General features: G+C 51.0%; 1 protein-coding gene across 3 annotated transcripts in view; it reads left to right on the top strand.

Moving 5' to 3' along the window:
- The window catches only part of LOC146811702 (uncharacterized), a 1,283,263-nt gene that overhangs the window by 624,590 nt on the left and 637,894 nt on the right, over positions 1-20,779 (top strand). For all 3 annotated transcript variants that reach the window (XM_085614524.1, XM_085614523.1, XM_085614522.1), the window contains exon 7: positions 7,894-7,929. In XM_085614524.1, coding sequence (XP_085470650.1) covers positions 7,894-7,929 — 36 coding nt within the window. The remainder of the gene's footprint in view (positions 1-7,893; positions 7,930-20,779) is intronic.

Below are 20,779 nucleotides of genomic sequence, written 5' to 3'. Positions count from 1 at the left end.
CCCTTCATCCCAATACACTCTATGGGTACCTTGAGCATTCCCTGCAGCCTCAGCAGCAGCCAGCTGTCTGAGGGGTTCAAGAGAGGGGCAGTCTAATTGAGCCTGCCTCAGATCTGCCCGTGAAGGTCCCCCTGTCCCAAGAAACTCAACCTGATCAGGTTCAAGTTCTTCTAGGACAGTTCCTTCAGGGCTCTCAGAATCATCCTCCTGGGAGGGCTGATCCACCACCTGAGGCAGGGGGGAAGGCACAGCCTTAACCCTACTGCTCTTTCTTTTGGGTTGTGACTGGTCCATAGTTTCAGGATCCAGCACTTGTTCAGTGGTGCACTTTTTGGCCTGTGACCTGGTCACAGCAAGGACATGTGCATCTATCCCCAGCATTTCTGCATGGGTCCTATACTCCACTTCAGACCAAACTGAAGTTTTAAGATCATTGCCCAGTAAACACTCTACAGGAAGGTCTGAACTAACAACAACTTTCTTGAGGCCAGTTACCCCTCCCCAGGAGAAGTTAACAATAGCCACACTATGGGAGGTAGTGGCATTTCTAGCGTTGGTCACTAGGTAATTCTCACCTAGTATGATCTGTCCAGGGTCCACAAAAGCAGGTGTCACCATTGTGACACTAGCTCCAGTGTCCCTGTAGGCCTGAGCCATTCTTTGGTTGATAAAAGGAGTCTGTCTGTACTTGCCCAGGTTACTGGGGCCTACAGTAGAGGACAAAGCTAAGTCCCCATCACAGATAAGAACAGCCTGAGTAGGTACTCTGACTAGGCCAGAATCCTCCTCAGTTCCCAGGGTTAACCCTACTACACCCTTTTGCTGGGAACCACCACTTACAGCTGAACTAGGGGGTACAGTTGCCTTAGGGGCAATGGTGGCTGGGGGCTTATCCTTTTTGGTGCACTCACTAAACCAATGTGAGTTGGACTTACAATAGTTGCACCATGGTTTCTTTTGGCCATCTTTCTTTTTATCCTTTTTGGGACCACCCTCCCCCTGAGCCTTTTGGGGGCCTGGTGAAGACTTCTGGTCTTTTTGTTTCTGATCATTACCCTTCTGGTCTGCATTTTTCTGATCACCGCCCTGGTTCTGGTTTTTCTGCTTAACTCTAGTCCTGACCCATCTATCTGCCTTCTTTCCCAATTCTTGGGGAGAAGTCAGATCAGAATCAATCAGGTGTTGATGCAATAGCTGGTTTTGACAGTTGTTAAGTATTTGCTCTCTCATGATCAAATTATACAATCCTGTATAGTCCTTAACCTTACTTCCCATTAGCCAGCCTTCCAGAGCCTTAGTGGCACAATCTACAAAGTCAGTCCAGTCCTGAGTCTGTGTCTTCTGGGTATCCCTGAACAACAACCTGTATTGTTCAGTGGTTAGGCCAAACCCATCAATCAGAGCACTCTTCAGGACAGTGTAATTATCTGCATCCTCATTACTAACTGTGAGGAGCTTGTCTCTACCTTTCTCAGAGAAGGAGAGCCACAAGATAGCTGCCCACTGACTTTGGGGTACCTGCTGTACTTTGCAAGCTCTCTCCAAAGCAGTTATCCATTTGTGGATGTCATCCCCACACTTGTAGGGAGGGACAATCTTGCTCAGGTTTCTATTATCATAGTGCCTGTCTCTATCCTTAGGGATATTGCTGCCACCAGTGGGTTCTGACCCACTTAACTTTTGCTCTCTAGCCAGAGCAAGCTTCTCCTTGGCAAGGGCAAGTTCTTCCCTCTGAATCCTCAGATTAGCTTCCCTCATTCTGGCTTCATGCTCCTTTCTCTCAGGGGAAGTCATTCCCCTGTGAGAGGAAGCATTAGAGATGTTAGAGACATGGGAGTGGATGGATTCCCTTGAAGGGGATCTGTCCCTCCTGCTTCTCTGTGTAAGCCTACTTGGGGGTCTGTATGGGGGGACCCCATGCAAACTCCCATGTAAGCTTCGGTTAGCCTGGCTAAGTCTTCCTACTTGGCCCTGGCTGTCTACCTCTTCATCTGAAGTCCCATCTGACTCCTCTGTGGTGGGTAGACCCTCCTCTGTACCTAGGGTACCTGCCTGAGATGCCCTAAGAGTATCATACTCCTCTAGGAGTTGTCTTAACTGAAGGAGGGTAGGGTTTGCACCCTGTTTTATTCCTCTGGAGGTACACAAGTGTCTCATCTCCTGGAATGTTAAGGTATCATATCTAGAGGGGGTCTTTTGCAGACCTGACCCTCCTGAAAGAGCATCTACTTGATTTCCTCTCAGAGACATGATCTAGTGAGGGTGTGGTGTGTGCACCTACCTACACTAGTTGTTTCTACTAAACCTCTCTAGTAGTTGTAGTCAGGGTGTGTTACTCCCTTCAACCTACAACTACTAAGTCCAGTAGGACTTAAGTATTATAATCTATGTTATATGTACCTAGACAATATCTGTGTGATCTTTCAATTTAGTATCTCAAGATTACAATGGTATTACAACAGCAAGCTCAGATCCCAACCGCTGCTCACCAATGTGAGAAGTTGGCCTGATGTATGATGTCACTAGTTCTAGTGTACACCTTATATCAGTCCAAATACCCTTATGGTGATTGGTTGTAAAGTCAACCTTATAGACCAGCTATCCTAGTGGTAGCATGGACAAGAGCAGTCTTAGGCTAAACTCTGAATGGCATGTGAAGCCAGCTGTGATACCATATATAATCCCTTGAATACCAAATGAAAGGACACCACAACAGATATATATATAAAATAAAGTGTATTTATTCTAGTCAAACCCTCAGCACTCTTTATGAGATTAGAGGTAAGTACAACACAGTCTTATTTAAGCATACATTAAGTCACACAGGTAAGTAATACAGTTAGGCCCTAGGGGCCACGCAAACCATATACTAAGTAAGTGGTATAAGGGCCACTGTCACGGAATAGAATAGGCCTAGGCCTAGGGAATCGCTGGGGCTACACTACACTAGCGTTAGTTAGGAAGTGGGAGGCCCACGGGATTCGTGTGCAGAGTGGAAACACTCACGCGTAATGCGTAAAAGTCAATAGCAATAGTACAGTTTAGAAAACGGTAGATTTAGGACACTTCCGGAGTAGCTAGGAAGTTGAGACTGGAAAACTAGACACTAGGATAGTCACTATCCTGATGAGCACCGGAGTACCCAAGTTACCTAGCCCACAGGCTGCGGGTGCATAGGGGTGAAGATGCGTCGGTTTTCGTCGTCGACTCCTATGGATGCCTGAAGAAAGATGCTGACAGGCAGTCAGTGAAGAGTGTCCGGTGGATCCCAAGGCTGGGATCAAGAAGAGAGGAAACCTGCAAGCAGAAGGGACAGAGTCAAGGTCACTAGCCAGTGACCACGTGGAACCAGGAAGGAACCAGGCGATGTCGTGAAGATTGCAGGTGAAGGTGAAGCTTGTCGCTGCAGCCAGGATGACCAGGAAGCGTCGAGGACGACCAGGACCAGGAGGCAAGCTGTCCCACGAAGGCTCTTGCTGTCGGCGGCGTCGAAGTTGGACTAGGACTCACCAAGCCTTGGCAAGCTGAACCCACGAAGAACGGAGGACTTGCTTCTGGTGCAGACCAGGAAGGTCTGGGGTGCTTCTTCTTTGCAGAGAAGCGGGAGCCAGTCTGGAGGAGCCAAACCAGCGCAGAAGATTTCAGGGAGCGTCGTCACAAAGGCCACCAGCCAGCGGGCAAGCAACCGGACAGACGCGGCAAGCAGGAAAATGCAGACGGGCCCCACGCAGGACTAGTGGAGTGTGGGGGGCTGATCTTCGGTGCAGATGGTGCTTGGGGTTGGGGCTTCTCAATCCCCGGTGCACAACTTCGAGGGTGCCTCAGAAGCTGCGCTTTAAGTTACTAGCCACTTTTCCCAGGTAGCCGGTCCCACGTCGCTCGTCGCCTCCACGGATCTCAGCTTTGCTGTGGATGTGGATCAGGGTCGGAGAAGTCTGGAAGTCAAGGCTCTGGTCGGGCTCTGCAGTCGGTTCCTCGTAGAACGTGGGCAAAGCAAAGGGTAGTCTCTTGATGGTGCCTGTTTGCACAGGGTAGCCACTCCTTGGCTACAAGGGAGATTCTTCAGTCTTCTTCTTTCGTCGAATGTCGAAGGTCCAGAGTTTCTGTTCAAGTTGCAGGTTCAGGATAATCTAAAGTCTTGAGGCCCAACTCCCACTCTTATACTAATCTGGGGGGCTGGGATACCTGCTAGGTCACGCCTTATGGGTGGGACCTGGGAGGGGGTGGTTACACCCACTTCCCTTTGTCCAGTTTCGCGCCAGAGCTGGGGCTGGAGTGCCCCAGCGCCGGTTTGAACTGGACTATGCAAGGAACACCTGGTGTGCCCCAGGCATGTCTCATTCCTTTCAGCCCACCCTGCCCCAATACACTAAAGGCTGTCTGGGGAGGTGCTAGCACCTCCCCAAGCAGGAAACCTATTGTCCAGGCCTCCCTGGCTGGGATCACTCCCAGCTGCAGGAGGTCAGACTTGTGTCGTGGCAGCAGCATCCATTTTGTGATGCTGAGGCTTTGGTCAGAGGCTAACAGTGAAGTATGATTAACATGTCTTTCCCTCTAGAAGGGGGGAATAATATCCTCATGTCCAGAAATGGCATGGGGGTATTATTCCACAGTGTTAGACACCTTACACGACATGTTTCGATAAAACCAAACCATAGTTACCATAACCGTCTAAGATTATAAGGCACTTTAAGAGTATATGGTAGGCTATATCATAGAACAGCTATAAGGACTTGGTTCCGAAAGCTGCAGACAGGCTCAGCTCATGCTAGAGCACCATCTCACATGTTACCAAGCACTCTGCCTCCAGGATTGTTAAGGCCTGCCATAGGAGTGACTGATAGGTACACATGTGTCTATATGTAAGTTAGGTATAGGTATACTACACCTAAGCAAGGGGTGATTACACGACCTTGCCCCAGCTGAGTGATCAGCCAGTTGTGTCAGAATGGAAGGCCAGGCCAGGGGTGGCATAATACATGCTGCAGCCCCTGGTAGGCCTAGGGTACACCTATGCCCTGGGTACCTAGGGTACACTGTACAGGGGCCAATAAGGTGATCCTATCCAAATGGGTTATGCACCTAAAGTACATAGTATTAATTTAGAGAGAGAACAGCAGGGCTGTGGGTCTGATTAGCAGGCCCACAGCCGCATCTAAGTCGAAAACCAGTAAAGCAAAAGCAAAAAGTGGGGGTGAACATAGAAAGCAGACCCTACTCTCCTACAGGGAGGAGTAGGGTCGTACCGTCTCTGCAGGGAGGCGTTAAGGCTCTGGTCCTGGGCTCAGGATCATCAGATTTGCTTGATGGCGAATCATCTGGCCGGGGTGCTGAACGTACGTGCGGACAGTCTCAGTCGGCAGTTCTCCGTCGACGAAGAGTTGAGGCTCCATCCGGAGGTGGTTCGTCACGTCTTTCGGACGTGGGGAACACCTCGGATGGACCTCTTCGCCACCCGTGAGAACGCACACTGCCCGTCATTCTGCAGTCTCCAGTATCCGATGCAGGGAGCGTTGGGGGACGCGTTTCAGTTGAGTTGGGGCTCATGGCTCCTTTACGCGTTTCCTCCCATACCCTTGATTCCTCGGGTTCTGAGGAAGATTCGCCAAGACCGGGCCCAAGTTATTTTGGTCGCCCCGGATTGGCCAAAAAGGGTGTGGTATACAGATCTTTTCCACCTCTCTTCGTGCCCTCCGCTCCGTCTCCCTCTGAGGGCAGACCTCCTCTCGCAGTCGGAGGGGCAGGTTCTACACCCCCACCTCCAGAGCTTACACCTTCATGCCTGGAGATTGAACGGGGCAACCTGAATTCCTTCTCTCTCCCGCCTGATGTGGTGGATGTTATTTTATCGGCCAGGCGACACTCCACCAAGTCCATTTACTCATATAGTGGGTCTAAGTTTGTTAAATGGTGTGGGGAGAGATCCATTGACCCTTTAAAAGCCCATCTTTCTGATGTGCTTCAGTTTGCTCTTTCCCTGGCTCAGCAGGGCTGTGCTGTGGCCACGGTCAAGGGCTATCTATCGGCCTTATCGGCTTTTCTATGTCTTCCTGATCAACCGTCATTATTTAAATCTCCTATTGTACTAAGGTTTATCAAAGGATTTACAAACAGGTTTCTGCCTACTCCTTTTGTAATGCCAAAGTGGGACCTTAATCTTGTCTTAACTTTTCTGATGGGGTCTCCGTTTAAGCCTCTTCATAGTTGTCCTTTGAGGCTGTTGTCCTTTAAGACGGTCTGTCTTATGGCCATAACCTCGGGAAGGTGGGTGAGTGAGCTTCAAGCTCTTAGTTCTAAACCCCCGTTTTTAACATTACATGCTGAAAGGATGGTACTCAGGACCAGGGCTGCTTTCCTGCCTAAAGGGGTTACTTCGTTTCATTTGGGGCGGTCTATTACTCTCCCTGTTTTTTATCTGCCTCCTCATCCCTCCAAAGAGGAGGAAAGGCTTCATCGTCTGGACCCAAAAAGAGCTGTGAGCTTTTACTTGGACAGAACGAAAGACTTTCGTTTGGACGATCAGCTTTTCGTGGGATATGTTGGACATTCTAAAGGAAAAGCTGTGCACAAGCGCACTCTATCAAGATGGATCATCCCTGCCATCAAGATCTGCTATGCCCTGGCTGGTAAGGTTCCTCCTGAGGGTATTAGAGCTCATTCAACTAGAGCTAAGTCTTCCACCTCTGCTTTGGCCAGGGGTGTTCCTGTGGCAGACATTTGTAAGGCCGAGACTTGGGTCTCCCTCCATACCTTTGCAAAGCATTATTGCTTAGACTCTGAGATGAGGAGGGAGGGCCACTTTGCGCGCTCTGTCTTGCAAGACTTTTTGGTATAGGAAGGTGGACACCCTCCTCCGGGAGTGGGACTACTGTGGGAATCTATTCACAAGGTGAGGAATCCACTGGCAGATGTATCCATCAGAAGAACAAGTTACTTACCTTCTGTAACGCTTTTTCTGGTGGATACAGTATCTGCCTGTGGATTCCTCACTGGCCCACCCGCCTCCCCGTTGTCCACCTTTGTATACCTTAAAGGATGCCTTGCTTGACATGTTGTTTTTTCTGGTACACTTATAGGAAATGCTGTTGTTCCTTAGCTTCCCTTTTTGTATATGTACTATGTATATTTGTTCGAATGTCGCATACTGCGTATACTTTGAATCTGTTGTCGGTCCACCTGTTCACCTCGGAGGCACAGAAAAAATGGGTGGAACTGACGTCATCACGCCGACGTGGCTTTCTTATAGCTCCGGTGACGTCATGCGGAGTCGCAAACGGAGCCGAAGCATTATGACGTCCACGTCGGCATAGAGAGCTGGGGAAAAAAGTTCAGTGGAATGCTGGCGCAGGGGATATTCACAAGGTGAGGAATCCACAGGCAGATACTGTATCCACCAGAAAAAGCGTTACCGAAGGTAAGTAACTTGTTCTTCCGGCGATCATGACGCCAACGACAAACACGGAGTCGACCGAAGCCACCTACCGACACGCAGGGTTACTGCTGAAGAAAAATTCTCTGGATCCAGTCTGATGCCTGGGGGTAATTCTAAGGTAAGGAATCTATAACTAATATATATCTCTTACAGCTATATCGTTACAGAAGGTAAGTAACTTGTTCTATAGTGCTACATACGGTAATGCGAGGTCACAGCTTAAATAATTCTCCGGATCAGGTCTGGCTCTGAAGGGTGTTCTAAAGGTGAGGATTTTGTGGTTAGAAAGATTATCATCCAGAAACAGCGTTACCAAAGGTAAGTAAATTGTTCTGTAGTGCATTGCTGTGTCCACCATCAAATAACAGCCTTCTGTTTCCTAAGTTGTTCATTTAATAATTTTTCTTTTCTGCTTGCTTGTAGAATTTGTCCTAATTTAGTATTATTCATTTTATCCTCAGGTTTTAAGGGATTCAAACTATCCACTTCTCATTCTGGTAAGAAAGGATACTCTTTCCTATAACATGTTTGAAATACTCTTAGAATGTTTACTCACCCTGAGTAGAGAAGTCAGCACATGTTTGGCAGTTGAATGCGTGCGTGGATTTCGGGTTTTTTACATTTGAAGTAGAGTGTGTGCTCTGTGTTGATTCACACACCAACGATAGGCAGGTATAGAACGTTGTTAGAATTTCTGATGCAAAAAAGACACTTCTTATTCCAGTGCTTCACGTTAATCAGCACTAATGTAAATCAGAATTCTTTTTTTTTTTTATAAACATTTTTTTTTTTTTTTTTTGAAAACCTTTATTAACAGTTCAATAGAGAACAAATATGGGCCTACAACCCCCCGGGGCCGGCCGCTAAGCAATCAGAGCAAAAACAGGCAAGTATAAACACAGGCAGCACATCGGGGAGCAGAATCGTGATGCTAATACTGTGAACAGCGTAGGTAGGGCACCAGGAGAAAAAGGTTTTCGTTTTATAATGAAACAAGGCAGAAGGATCAGGTGCCAGACAATTTTCAAACAGCAATTACAGGTACGCAGAGTAATAGAAGTAAACGGTTTACAGCAATCTATTAGGTCAATGGCGCAAACACAAGAACATCAGGATGAGGAAGAGTATCATAAGCAGTTGCGCCTGCAGTCCCCCGCCAGAACTCCCGGAGAGCACCCCGGAAATTGCGGTACACATGGAGCGGCAACGAGTCATAGCAAAGGAGGTGTATCACACTGATCCCAGAAAAAGAAAAAACAAAAAGAATCAGAAAAGAAAAAGGAGGCCATGGAAAAAGAGACAAAAGACGAAAGAATCCCCTCCCCCAACCCCCCACCCTGCACCTCTGCAGATGAGTACGGCCCCCCCCCCCAGCAGTGTGCCTGTCGCCCTGGAACCAGACCCGAAATATAGGAGAAGAGGGAAAAAGAAGTAGGAAAAGAACCCCACCAGACGGGGGGGGTGGAGAAAGTATTAATAAACTGGAGGAGGGCCTTCAAAACATACCCCCGGCTTCTCCCTCCCGCACGGTAAGTTTCCCCCAAAGTGAACAATAAACAGCACAAAAGCGATCTTCTCAAAGCAAGATGGGGAGCACTATGCACCTATTATGCTGTTAGCTATGCCAGGAGAGCACGCAAGCCCTGAGCCCGCCCGTCCACTAGACGACCACCCCTGAAGGATCAGCCTTATCCCTGACCACTCTTTGGAATTCTGCCCATGCCTACCCCTCGACCCAGCACCATATCCAACGTTCCAAGGTAGAGAATTGTCCAAAAACGTCCGAGAAGCGACGCACACAGGTGGGGTGGAAGTCTCTGAGCATCAACACAGTCCGCAGCGTGGAGAAACAGGCTTCCCAGTGCTGCCCCAGGATATGCACTGTACTCAAGGTCCAGGAAGGCAGAAGCAGCCAAAGCAGACAATAGTTGCTGGAGTTGTCCCTGGGTCGCAGGAGGGCACGTACGGGACGAGGCTACCACACCCCACTCAGGTCCGACGCCTCCGGGACAGATCAGGCCCTCAGCTGGACGAACACACTGTAGCATACTGGCCTGAGTGTCCAGCCGTGCACTAACCTCAGGGGTGGCCGCCAAAGTGTCCCCCTGTGCGCAGTGTGGGTAGGCCCTATGTACGTGCGGACAGGCGGGTCGCCTTTGCCCCAACGCCGACGCCACACCGTCGAGCTTACTCCCCAAGACCCCGACACCATGAATCAAGGAGGAGTGAAGAGCACCAAGGGCCTCGAGGAGGTCGCCGTACCCCAGCACAGCTCTCTGCGATCGCGCCGCCACACTCCCAAAAGTCGCACTTTATAAACATTTTTATTGGTATTTTTGGTTTACAGCCACACACAAAGTAAAACAACCAAACAGACAGGTCAATATTGAGCACCCCCCCGACCTCGCCCGCCCTCTGCCCCCACCCCTCTCTCATCACATCGGAAGTCTGTTTCGGACTTATGCTGCGGGTGACACCAGCGTCTTCCGTATATACCACTGTCTGTGCCCTAGAACTATAGACGTCATCCATGAACCATGCCGGCCCCCTCCGCTCCACCACCCCGCTAGAGCCCCCTCTCCAGGCCGCGATACCTCCGCCATCGGGCCCACACCCTGGTGAATTTTTTTGGGGCAGCCTCTCGCCTTGTACGTGACCCTTTCTGCCGCCATGTAGATGTCAAGGCCTCTCCTCCACTCCGCTAATCGGGGTGGCGAGGGCGCCCCCCAGTATTTTGCTACGTCCCTCTTTGCCACCACCAGAGCCAGCACCAGGAAAGTCAACAGCGGGCGGGGGAGGTCCACATCATGCGTCATACCCAGTAACACTAACTTGGGGTCCTCCTGCAGTGGCACCTCCAGCACCTTACTCAGTTCCCCTAGGATCCCCCGCCAGTACCCCTGAATCTGCGGGCAAAGCCAAAGTATATGATAGAAAGTCCCTTCCGCACCTCAGACACGACGTGTCCCCCACCCGTCCCATTTTAAACAGTCGAAGTCTATCAAAGTACGTTCTATGCAGAATATTGAATTGGATCAGCCGCAGCCGGGACTTAATCGCCACCTCTCGTGGGTGCATGAGAACCGTATCCCAGTCCACCTCGTCCATCTCACCCACGTCTGCCTCCCAGGTCGCCCGAAGCGTCCCCAGAGTATCAGGCATATTGTTCATGAGGGTCCGATATGTGAGGGACACCGCCCTTTCCATCATATGTTCCTGCAACAATCTGCCCTCTAGTGGTGCGTATTCGGGAAGAGAAGCCGTCTGTATCCCTTCTGCCTGCCAAGCATGTTTCAGTTGCGCGTACTTATAGTACTGTGTGGGGAGCAATCCAAATTCCCTGCGGAGCACCGAAAAGGATTTCAGCTCCCCCCTCACTAGCACGTCTCCCAATGTCGACACCCCAATGTTATCCCATTGCGTGAACCCCCTCAACTTGTTGAGTTCTGGTAGCCATGTGCAACGCCATAGGGGCGTCTGTCTACTTAGTTTCCTGTCCCAGCCGATCTCCCGGGTCGCCCTTTTCCAAATCGCCAGGGTGATTTTAGTGGCCATCAGTAACCGTCCCGTACCCTTGCCACCATATAAGTAATAATGACACGAGTGGGCGCCCATGACGTGTCTTTCCAAAGCAAACGTCGGGTGCATTGCCGGGGCGTGAAGCCAATCGTTGATGTACACCAGGTGTTCCGCCCAGTAGTAGGCCTCGATGTTGGGAAGCGAGATCCCCCCGCTATACTGGTGCCTCTGCAGGGTCTTTATCGCCACCCTGGGTTGTCTACCGAGCCAGAGAAAGCTACGGAGTTCCGAATCAATTTCTCGAAAGACCCGCCTAAGGACCGGATAATATTCGTTCTGGAGCGCATACAGGAACCTGGGCAGCGTTATCATTTTAAACATGGCTGCACGCCCCAGCAGCGTAAGCGGCAGCCGATGCCATCTTTGCGCATCCTCCACGAAATTGGTCAGAACTCTCCCAACATTCCTGTCGTATGAGACAGTCCGGTCCAGTGTTATAAACACTCCCAGGTATTGAAACCCCTCCGTCGTCGCCTGGAGCCTGTCTGGGAGACACGGCCAGTCCCCCCGCCCCTCCGGGGCATATAGCACCGACTTATGCCAGTTCACCCTGTAACCCGAGTGGGCACCATAGCGCTCTAGCTCTGAGAAAATTACCGGGATTGTCTTGTCGGGGTGCGTGACATACAGGAGGACGTCGTCCGCATAGAGAGATATTTTTTCCTCTAGGTCATCTAGCGTACCCTTCCGAAAACCTTGAATCTCCGGGTGTTGTCTGACCCGCGCCGCCAGCACTTCTATCGTCAACATGAAGAGCAGGGGGGACAACGGACATCCCTGCCGCGTACCCCTGCAAATAGGGAATTCCCCCGATGTAACCCCATTGACCCTCACCCGCGCCCTCGGGCCGGTATACAGTAGTCGCACCCATTGGCGGAAGACAGGTCCAAATCCCAGACGCCCCATGACGCCCTCGAGGAAGGGCCAATGCACCGCATCGAACGCCTTTTCCGCGTCCAAGGAGAGAAACCAATGAGGTTCCCGTCGGCCACTCACCACCTGTAGCCAGTTGTGCGAGCGCCTCAGATTCAATCTCGTCGCCCTACTGGGGAGGAAGCCCGTCTGATCCAGGTGGACCAATTCTGGGATCACCCGCCGTAGCCGGAGGGCCAGCACCGTCGCCAGTAATTTCACCTCGGTGTTAAGCAGCGAGATCGGGCGGTACGCCGTGCACTCCTCCGGCGGTTTCCCCTCCTTGAAAATCGGGACGATCGTGGCCAATCTGAGATCCGGGGGGAGACACCCCTCTCCCCGCGCCCCCTCAAATAACGCCAACATATGGCGAGCCAGAAGATCCGCCGTTTTTATAAAGAATTCCGCGGGGAACCCGTTCGGACCCGGCGCCTTCCCCACCCGCAGCTTGGCCAACGCCTTTTTAACCTCGTCTAACGTAAGGGGGGCCTCCAGCTCCTTGATGTCTCCAGCTGCGAGCGTCGGTAAGTCTAAATCCGTCATGTACTGTAGCGCGTCTTCTTGCGAGCCTAGGTCTCGAGCCGCATAGAAGGCCCGGAAGTGCCCTGCTAAGGCTTCCGCGATCTGCGCGTCGGAATTTACTAAATTCCCCCTATCATCTCGCACCCGTTCTATCCACCTTGCATCTCTCTCTTTTCTACTGAGCCACGCCAATAGCTTGCCTGACTTATCACCGACGTCATATAAACGGTGGAGCGTTGCCAACGCCTGTTGTTTGGCTGCTCCTGTAGCCAGATCCCGGTACTGCCGCTGAACGTCAAGCAACCGGCGCAGTGTCTCCCGTGCCGGGTCCGCGAGGTACTCCCTGTCCAGCTGAAGTACCTGGCTCTCCAGCGCCTGCAGCTCCCTTTGCCGTTCCCTATTTTCCTCTGCAATCCTATCCTGGACTCTACCCCGCATGACCGCCTTCAGAGATTCCCAGAGGGTCACCGGCGACGACACCGAGCCCACATTGTCAGCTAGGCAGACTCTAACATCTGCCCGAATGCCCTTCAGCACCTTCGAATTCAGGAGGTCCCATGCTGAGACTCGCCACTGCCGCCTCCCCGGTAGCCGGGGGGCCACTGTCACAAGAAGGGGAGAGTGATCCGACAGGCCCCGTGCTTTATATTCAGCTCGAACACCCTCATTCAACATGTGACGCGCCATGAAGATATAGTCCAACCGGGAATACACCCTGTGGGCCCCTGAGAAAAAGGAGTACTCCCGCCGTGTCGGGTGTAACCAACGCCACACGTCCGTCAGACCTAGAGTCTCCATCGTGGTGGCGAGGGCCGTCAGAGGCCGGTCCCTTCCTCTATCTCCCGTCCTGTCCAATGCCGGGGCCAGTACATCATTGAAGTCGCCCCCAAGCACTTGCACTGTGTCTGATGTGGCAAGCAGTATTTCCGCCACGCCTTTTAATGTGGACGCCTGCAACTTAGGTGGGGCATAGACCGACACTAACGTGTACTCCCTGCGGCGCCACACTCCCCGGACCCCCACGTAGGTTCCCAGTGAGTCTGTCCATGTCTGTGTCACTCGAAACGGGTTTGTTTTTCGGACCAGTATCGCCACCCCTCTGGAACCCTGGGTAAAGCCCGCATGTGCTAGAACCGTGTATTGACCCCGGGCTAGGAATCCACATTTATTCCCCATAAGGTGCGTTTCCTGTAGTAACTCTACGTCTGGGCCGGCCCTCCTGATGTATGCGTTTATCAGGCCTGTGAGAAGTTGGCCTGATGTATGATGTCACTAGTTCTAGTGTACACCTTATATCAGTCCAAATACCCTTATGGTGATTGGTTGTAAAGTCAACCTTATAGACCAGCTATCCTAGTGGTAGCATGGACAAGAGCAGTCTTAGGCTAAACTCTGAATGGCATGTGAAGCCAGCTGTGATACCATATATAATCCCTTGAATACCAAATGAAAGGACACCACAACAGATATATATATAAAATAAAGTGTATTTATTCTAGTCAAACCCTCAGCACTCTTTATGAGATTAGAGGTAAGTACAACACAGTCTTATTTAAGCATACATTAAGTCACACAGGTAAGTAATACAGTTAGGCCCTAGGGGCCACGCAAACCATATACTAAGTAAGTGGTATAAGAACCACTGTCACGGAAATAGAATAGGCCTAGGCCTAGGGAATCGCTGGGGCTACACTACACTAGCGTTAGTTAGGAAGTGGGAGGCCCACGGGATTCGTGTGCAGAGTGGAAACACTCACGCGTAATGCGTAAAAGTCAATAGCAATAGTACAGTTTAGAAAACGGTAGATTTAGGACACTTCCGGAGTAGCTAGGAAGTTGAGACTTGAAAACTAGACACTAGGATAGTCACTATCCTGATGAGCACCGGAGTACCCAAGTTACCTAGCCCACAGGCTGCGGGTGCATAGGGGTGAAGATGCGTCGGTTTTCGTCGTCGACTCCTATGGATGCCTGAAGGAAGATGCTGACAGGCAGTCAGTGAAGAGTGTCCGGTGGATCCCAAGGCTGGGATCAATAAGAGAGGAAACCTGCAAGCAGAAGGGACAGAGTCAAGGTCACTAGCCAGTGACCACGTGGAACCAGGAAGGAACCAGGCGATGTCGTGAAGATTGCAGGTGAAGGTGAAGCTTGTCGCTGCAGCCAGGAGGACCAGGAAGCGTCGAGGACGACCAGGACCAGGAGGCGAGCTGTCCCACGAAGGCTCTTGCTGTCGGCGGCGTCGAAGTTGGACTAGGACTCACCAAGCCTTGGCAAGCGGAACCCACGAAGAACGGAGGACTTGCTTCTGGTGCAGACCAGGAAGGTCTGGGGTGCTTCTTCTTTGCAGAGAAGCGGGAGCCAGTCTGGAGGAGCCAAACCAGCGCAGAAGATTTCAGGGAGCGTCGTCACAAAGGCCACCAGCCAGCGGGCAAGCAACCGGACAGACGCGGCAAGCAGGAAAATGCAGAAGGGCCCCACGCAGGACTCGTGGAGTGTGGGGGGGCTGATCTTCGGTGCAGATGGTGCTTGGGGTTGGGGCTTCTCAATCCCCGGTGCACAACTTCGAGGGTGCCTCAGAAGCTGCGCTTTAAGTTACTAGCCACTTTTCCCAGGTAGCCGGTCCCACGTCGCTCGTCGCCTCCACGGATCTCAGCTTTGCTGTGGATGTGGATCAGGGTCGGAGAAGTCTGGAAGTCAAGGCTCTGGTCGGGCTCTGCAGTCGGTTCCTCGTAGAACGTGGGCAAAGCAAAGGGTAGTCTCTTGATGGTGCCTGTTTGCACAGGGTTGCCACTCCTTGGCTACAAGGGAGATTCTTCAGTCTTCTTCTTTCGTCGAATGTCGAAGGTCCAGAGTTTCTGTTCAAGTTTCCAGGTTCAGGATTATCTAAAGTCTTGAGGCCCAACTCCCACTCTTATACTAATCTGGGGGGCTGGGATACCTGCTAGGTCACGCCTTATGGGTGGGACCTGGGAGGGGGTGGTTACACCCACTTCCCTTTGTCCAGTTTCGCGCCAGAGCTGGGGCTGGAGTGCCCCAGCGCCGGTTTGAACTGGACTATGCAAGGAACACCTTGTGTGCCCCAGGCATGTCTCATTCCTTTCAGCCCACCCTGCCCCAATACACTAAAGGCTGTCTGGGGAGGTGCTAGCACCTCCCCAAGCAGGAAACCTATTGTCCAGGCCTCCCTGGCTGGGATCACTCCCAGCTGCAGGAGGTCAGACTTGTGTCGTGGCAGCAGCATCCATTTTGTGATGCTGAGGCTTTGGTCAGAGGCTAACAGTGAAGTATGATTTTAACATGTCTTTCCCTGTAGAAGGGGGGAATAATATCCTCATGTCCAGAAATGGTATGGGGGTATTATTCCAAAGTGTTAGACACCTTACACGACATGTTTTGATAAAGCCAAACCATAGTTACCATAACCGTTTAAGATTATAAGGCACTTTAAGAGTATATGGTAGGCTATATCATAGAACAGCTATAAGGACATGGTTCCGAAAGCTGCAGACAGGCTCAGCTCATGCTAGAGCACCATCTCACATGTTACCAAGCACTCTGCCTCCAGGATTGTTAAGGCCTGCCATAGGAGTGACTGATAGGTACACATGTGTCTATATATAAGGGTAGATATAGGCATACTATATCTAAGCAAGGGGTGATTACACGACCTTGCCCCAGCTGAGTGATCAGCCAGTTGTGTCTGATTGGAAGGCCAGACCAGGGGTGGCATAATACATGCTGCAGCCCCTGGGAGGCCTAGGGTACACCTATGCCCTGGGTACCTAGGGTACACTGTACAGGGTCCAATAAGGTGATCCTTACCAATTGGTTATGTACCTAGGGTACATGGAGTCCATTTTAAAGAGAGAGCAGACAGCCTGAGACCCTGAATGGCAGGATCTCAGGCCAACTAAGTCGAAAAACCAGCTAGACACTAGGCAAAAAGTTGGGGGTAACCATAGTCAGATATCCACCTTCCTACACAACCCCCCCCCCAAACGAAAGGAGATAAGGCTGGCCTTGACAAGGTAAGCCTCTATTGCCTAAGTGGCCATATAAGGAAGAACCAGCACTGGCATGGTTACCCCCTGTCTCATGGTCCACTAAGCAATCCCTCATCCTAAAGGTATCATAGGGTCTCCACCATAGGGAATCTCTACCTTGGGTGTGTCTTGGCAAAGTAAAAGGCTGGTGTTGAGATGGAGTACTGAAGTGAGTGTCCTCAAAGTGAGGCCTCAGCTTCCTCCAATCATCCTCCACCATGGATGCCTTTCTTTCTTTCACTGAGTTGCACTGTGCTCTCAGGGTCAGCCTCTGGCTACCTAAAGCTGGAGGCTGGGTCCCTTTTGTGGGCTTACTGGAGGGACAGGTCAGGTTTGGGGCCCTAAGGTCCCAGGTTTGCCTGTGCCCAACAGAATCCCTCTGGGGGAGGTCCCTAACTACCTGTAAAGGGGATCCCTCAGGAATGTTTTTACCCATCACCTGGCTAGGGCTACTAGCCAGGCAATCCTCATTCTTTTGATGGGGGGGTTCTTGTGGACAGGGGCCCTCTTGGGGTCCACTGGCCTCCCTGACCTCTGTAGCCCTGGGCTGACTGAGGCAGGGTAGAGAGAGGCAGGCTACCTGCACCAGACTGGGTCCCACCTTGGAAGGGGCCACTGACATCAGAGGCTCTGCCAGGCCAGGCCTGGCTACCTCTGGGGCAGTTCCTTCACAAGGGGTGAGGTCAGATCCCTGAGGAGGCTGACCTTTTCCTAATGTCTGGGGAGAGGGAGACTTTTCTTCCTCCCCACTACTCTCTGTTTGTGTGGAGTGATCCATAGTTTCAGGCTTCACTACACCTATGTCAGTCTGAGTATGGGCTGAGACCATTACAGCCTTGCCAACCTTTTCAGGGAGGCACTCAGTTTGGGTTTGAGCTGGGACTGTCACAGCTCTGCCAATCTCTACAGGGAAGTCTGTCTTTGCCTGGGCTGTGGCTACCACTGCCCTTCCAACCTTTCCAGGGAGGAAATCTACTTGGACAGGGGTTGTGGCTGGCACAACCCCACTACCCTTTTGTGAAAGGCCTACCATTTTAGAATGGGTGTCTTGTTCAACCTCAGCCCAAGCTGAGAGTTCTAAGTCATTCCCCAGTAAGCAGTCCACAGGCAGGGTTGGAGACACTGCCACCCTTTTAGGGCCAGTGACCCCTCCCCAGCTAAGACATACCTCTGCCATGGGATGACTGTTCTGTTTGCCATCAATGTTAGTTACCTGGTATGAGAACCCAGGCAAAAGCTGCTCAGAGGGAACTAGCCTATGGGCCACCATAGTGATGCTAGCTCCAGTGTCTCTGTAGGCCTCAGCTTTTCTACCATTGATGTAGGGCTCCTGTCTGTACCTACCCAAAGTGTTGGGACAGGCAGTGAAGTTGGCAAACCCCATGCCACCATCACAGACAAGAGTAGCTGCTGTAGGGGAATTGGCTAAGCCAGGATCCCCCTGTGTTCCCCAAGACAACCCAACCAAATTTTTGGGGGCACTCCCACCACCTGGGGGATTACTGCTGACAGTAATAGGTGGTGTGACAGGAGTAGTTGGAGGAACAGTTTTGTGTTTAGCCCTTGGGCAACTGCTGTCAGTTTTCCAATGCCCAGGAGTTTTACACTCATGGCAGTAAGGCTTTTTAACTGTGGTAGAGGAGGGAGCTTGGGACCCACCACCCTGTGTGGAGTTTTGGGGCCCTGAGGAAGATTTCTCTTTTGCTTTATCCCCACCCTTCTCTTGAGGCTTGGTGGTATCTTTCTTTTGGTCACCACCCTGATTTTTAGGCTTAATCCTGGTCCTGACCCATTTATCTGCCCTCTTTCCCAATTCTTGGGGAGAGGTCAAATCTGAGTCTACCAGGTGTTGATGGAGAAGCTGGTTCTGACAATTACTAAGGATCTGCTCCCTCATAATCAAGTTGTACAATCCTGTATAGTCCTGCACCTTGCTGCCAGTTAACCAACCTTCCAAAGCCTTAGTGGCACAATCCACAAAATCAGACCAGTCCTGTGTCTGTGTCTTCTGGGTGTCTCTGAACAACAACCTATATTGCTCAGTGGTTAAGCCAAACCCATCTATCAGAGCACTCTTCAGGACTTTGTAATTGTTAGCATCCTCATCACTGACTGTGAGGAGCTTGTCTCTACCTTTGTCAGAAAAGGAGAGCCACAAGATAGCTGCCCACTGACTTTGGGGTACCTGCTGTACTTTGCAAGCTCTCTCCAAAGCAGTTATCCATTTGTGGATGTCATCCCCACACTTGTAGGGAGGGACAATCTTGCTCAGGTTTCTATTATCATAGTGCCTGTCTCTATCCTTAGGGATATTGCTGCCACCAGTGGGTTCTGACCCACTTAACTTTTGTTCTCTAGCCAGAGCAAGCTTCTCCTTGGCAAGGGCAAGTTCTTCCCTCTGAATCCTCAGATTAGCTTCCCTCATTCTGGCTTCATGCTCCTTTCTCTCAGGGGAAGTCATTCCCCTGTGAGAGGAAGCATTAGAGATGTTAGAGACATGGGAGTGGATGGATTCCCTTGAAGGGGATCTGTCCCTCCTGCTTCTCTGTGTAAGCCTACTTGGGGGTCTGTATGGGGGGACCCCATGCAAACTCCCATGTAAGCTTAGGTTAGCCTGGCTAAGTCTTCCTACTTGGCCCTGGCTGTCTACCTCTTCATCTGAAGTCCCATCTGACTCCTCTGTGGTGGGTAGACCCTCCTCTGTACCTAGGGTACCTGCCTGAGATGCCCTAAGAGTATCATACTCCTTTAGGAGTTGTCTTAACTGAAGGAGGGTAGGGTTTGCACCCTGTTTTATTCCTCTGGAGGTACACAAGTGTCTCATCTCCTGGAATGTTAAGGTATCATATCTAGAGGGGGTCTTTTGCAGACCTGACCCTCCTGAGAGAGCATCTACTTGATCTCCTCTCAGAGACATGATCTAGTGAGGGTGTGGTGTGTGCACCTACCTACACTAGTTGTTTCTACTAAACCTCTCTAGTAGTTGTAGTCAGGGTGTGTTACTCCCTTCAACCTACAACTACTAAGTCCAGTAGGACTTAAGTATTATAATCTATGTTATATGTACCTAGACAATATCTGTGTGATCTTTCAATTTAGTATCTCAAGATTACAATGGTATTACAACAGCAAGCTCAGATCCCAACCGCTGCTCACCAATGTGAGAAGTTGGCCTGATGTATGATGTCACTAGTTCTAGTGTACACCTTATATCAGTCCAAATACCCTTATGGTGATTGGTTGTAAAGTCAACCTTATAGACCAGCTATCCTAGTGGTAGCATGGACAAGAGCAGTCTTAGGCTAAACTCTGAATGGCATGTGAAGCCAGCTGTGATACCATATATAATCCCTTGAATACCAAATGAAAGGACACCACAACAGATATATATATAAAATAAAGTGTATTTATTCTAGTCAAACCCTCAGCACTCTTTATGAGATTAGAGGTAAGTACAACACAGTCTTATTTAAGCATACATTAAGTCACACAGGTAAGTAATACAGTTAGGCCCTAGGGGCCACGCAAACCATATACTAAGTAAGTGGTATAAGAACCACTGTCACGGAAATAGAATAGGCCTAGGCCTAGGGAATCGCTGGGGCTACACTACACTAGCGTTAGTTAGGAAGTGGGAGGCCCACGGAATTCGTGTGCAGAGTGGAAACACTCACGCGTAATGCGTAAAAGTCAATAGCAATAGTACAGTTTAGAAAACGGTAGATTTAGGACACTTCCGGAGTAGCTAGGAAGTTGAGACTTGAAAACTAGACACTAGGATAGTCACTATCCTGATGAGCACCGGAGTACCCAAGTTACCTAGCCCACAGGCTGCGGGTGCATAGGGGTGAAGATGCGTCGGTTTTCGTCGTCGACTCCTATGGATGCCTGAAGGAAGATGCTGACAGGCAGTCAGTGAAGAGTGTCCGGTGGATCCCAAGGCTGGGATCAATAAGAGAGGAAACCTGCAAGCAGAAGGGACAGAGTCAAGGTCACTAGCCAGTGACCACGTGGAACCAGGAAGGAACCAGGCGATGTCGTGAAGATTGCAGGTGAAGGTGAAGCTTGTCGCTGCAGCCAGGAGGACCAGGAAGCGTCGAGGACGACCAGGACCAGGAGGCGAGCTGTCCCACGAAGGCTCTTGCTGTCGGCGGCGTCGAAGTTGGACTAGGACTCACCAAGCCTTGGCAAGCGGAACCCACGAAGAACGGAGGACTTGCTTCTGGTGCAGACCAGGAAGGTCTGGGGTGCTTCTTCTTTGCAGAGAAGCGGGAGCCAGTCTGGAGGAGCC

The sequence above is a fragment of the Triturus cristatus genome, chromosome 7, assembly GCF_964204655.1.
Source record: "Triturus cristatus chromosome 7, aTriCri1.1, whole genome shotgun sequence".
Lineage (NCBI taxonomy): Eukaryota > Metazoa > Chordata > Amphibia > Caudata > Salamandridae > Triturus > Triturus cristatus.
Note: the sequence above shows the minus strand (reverse complement) of the source record. Positions and strands in the feature narration are given on the sequence as shown.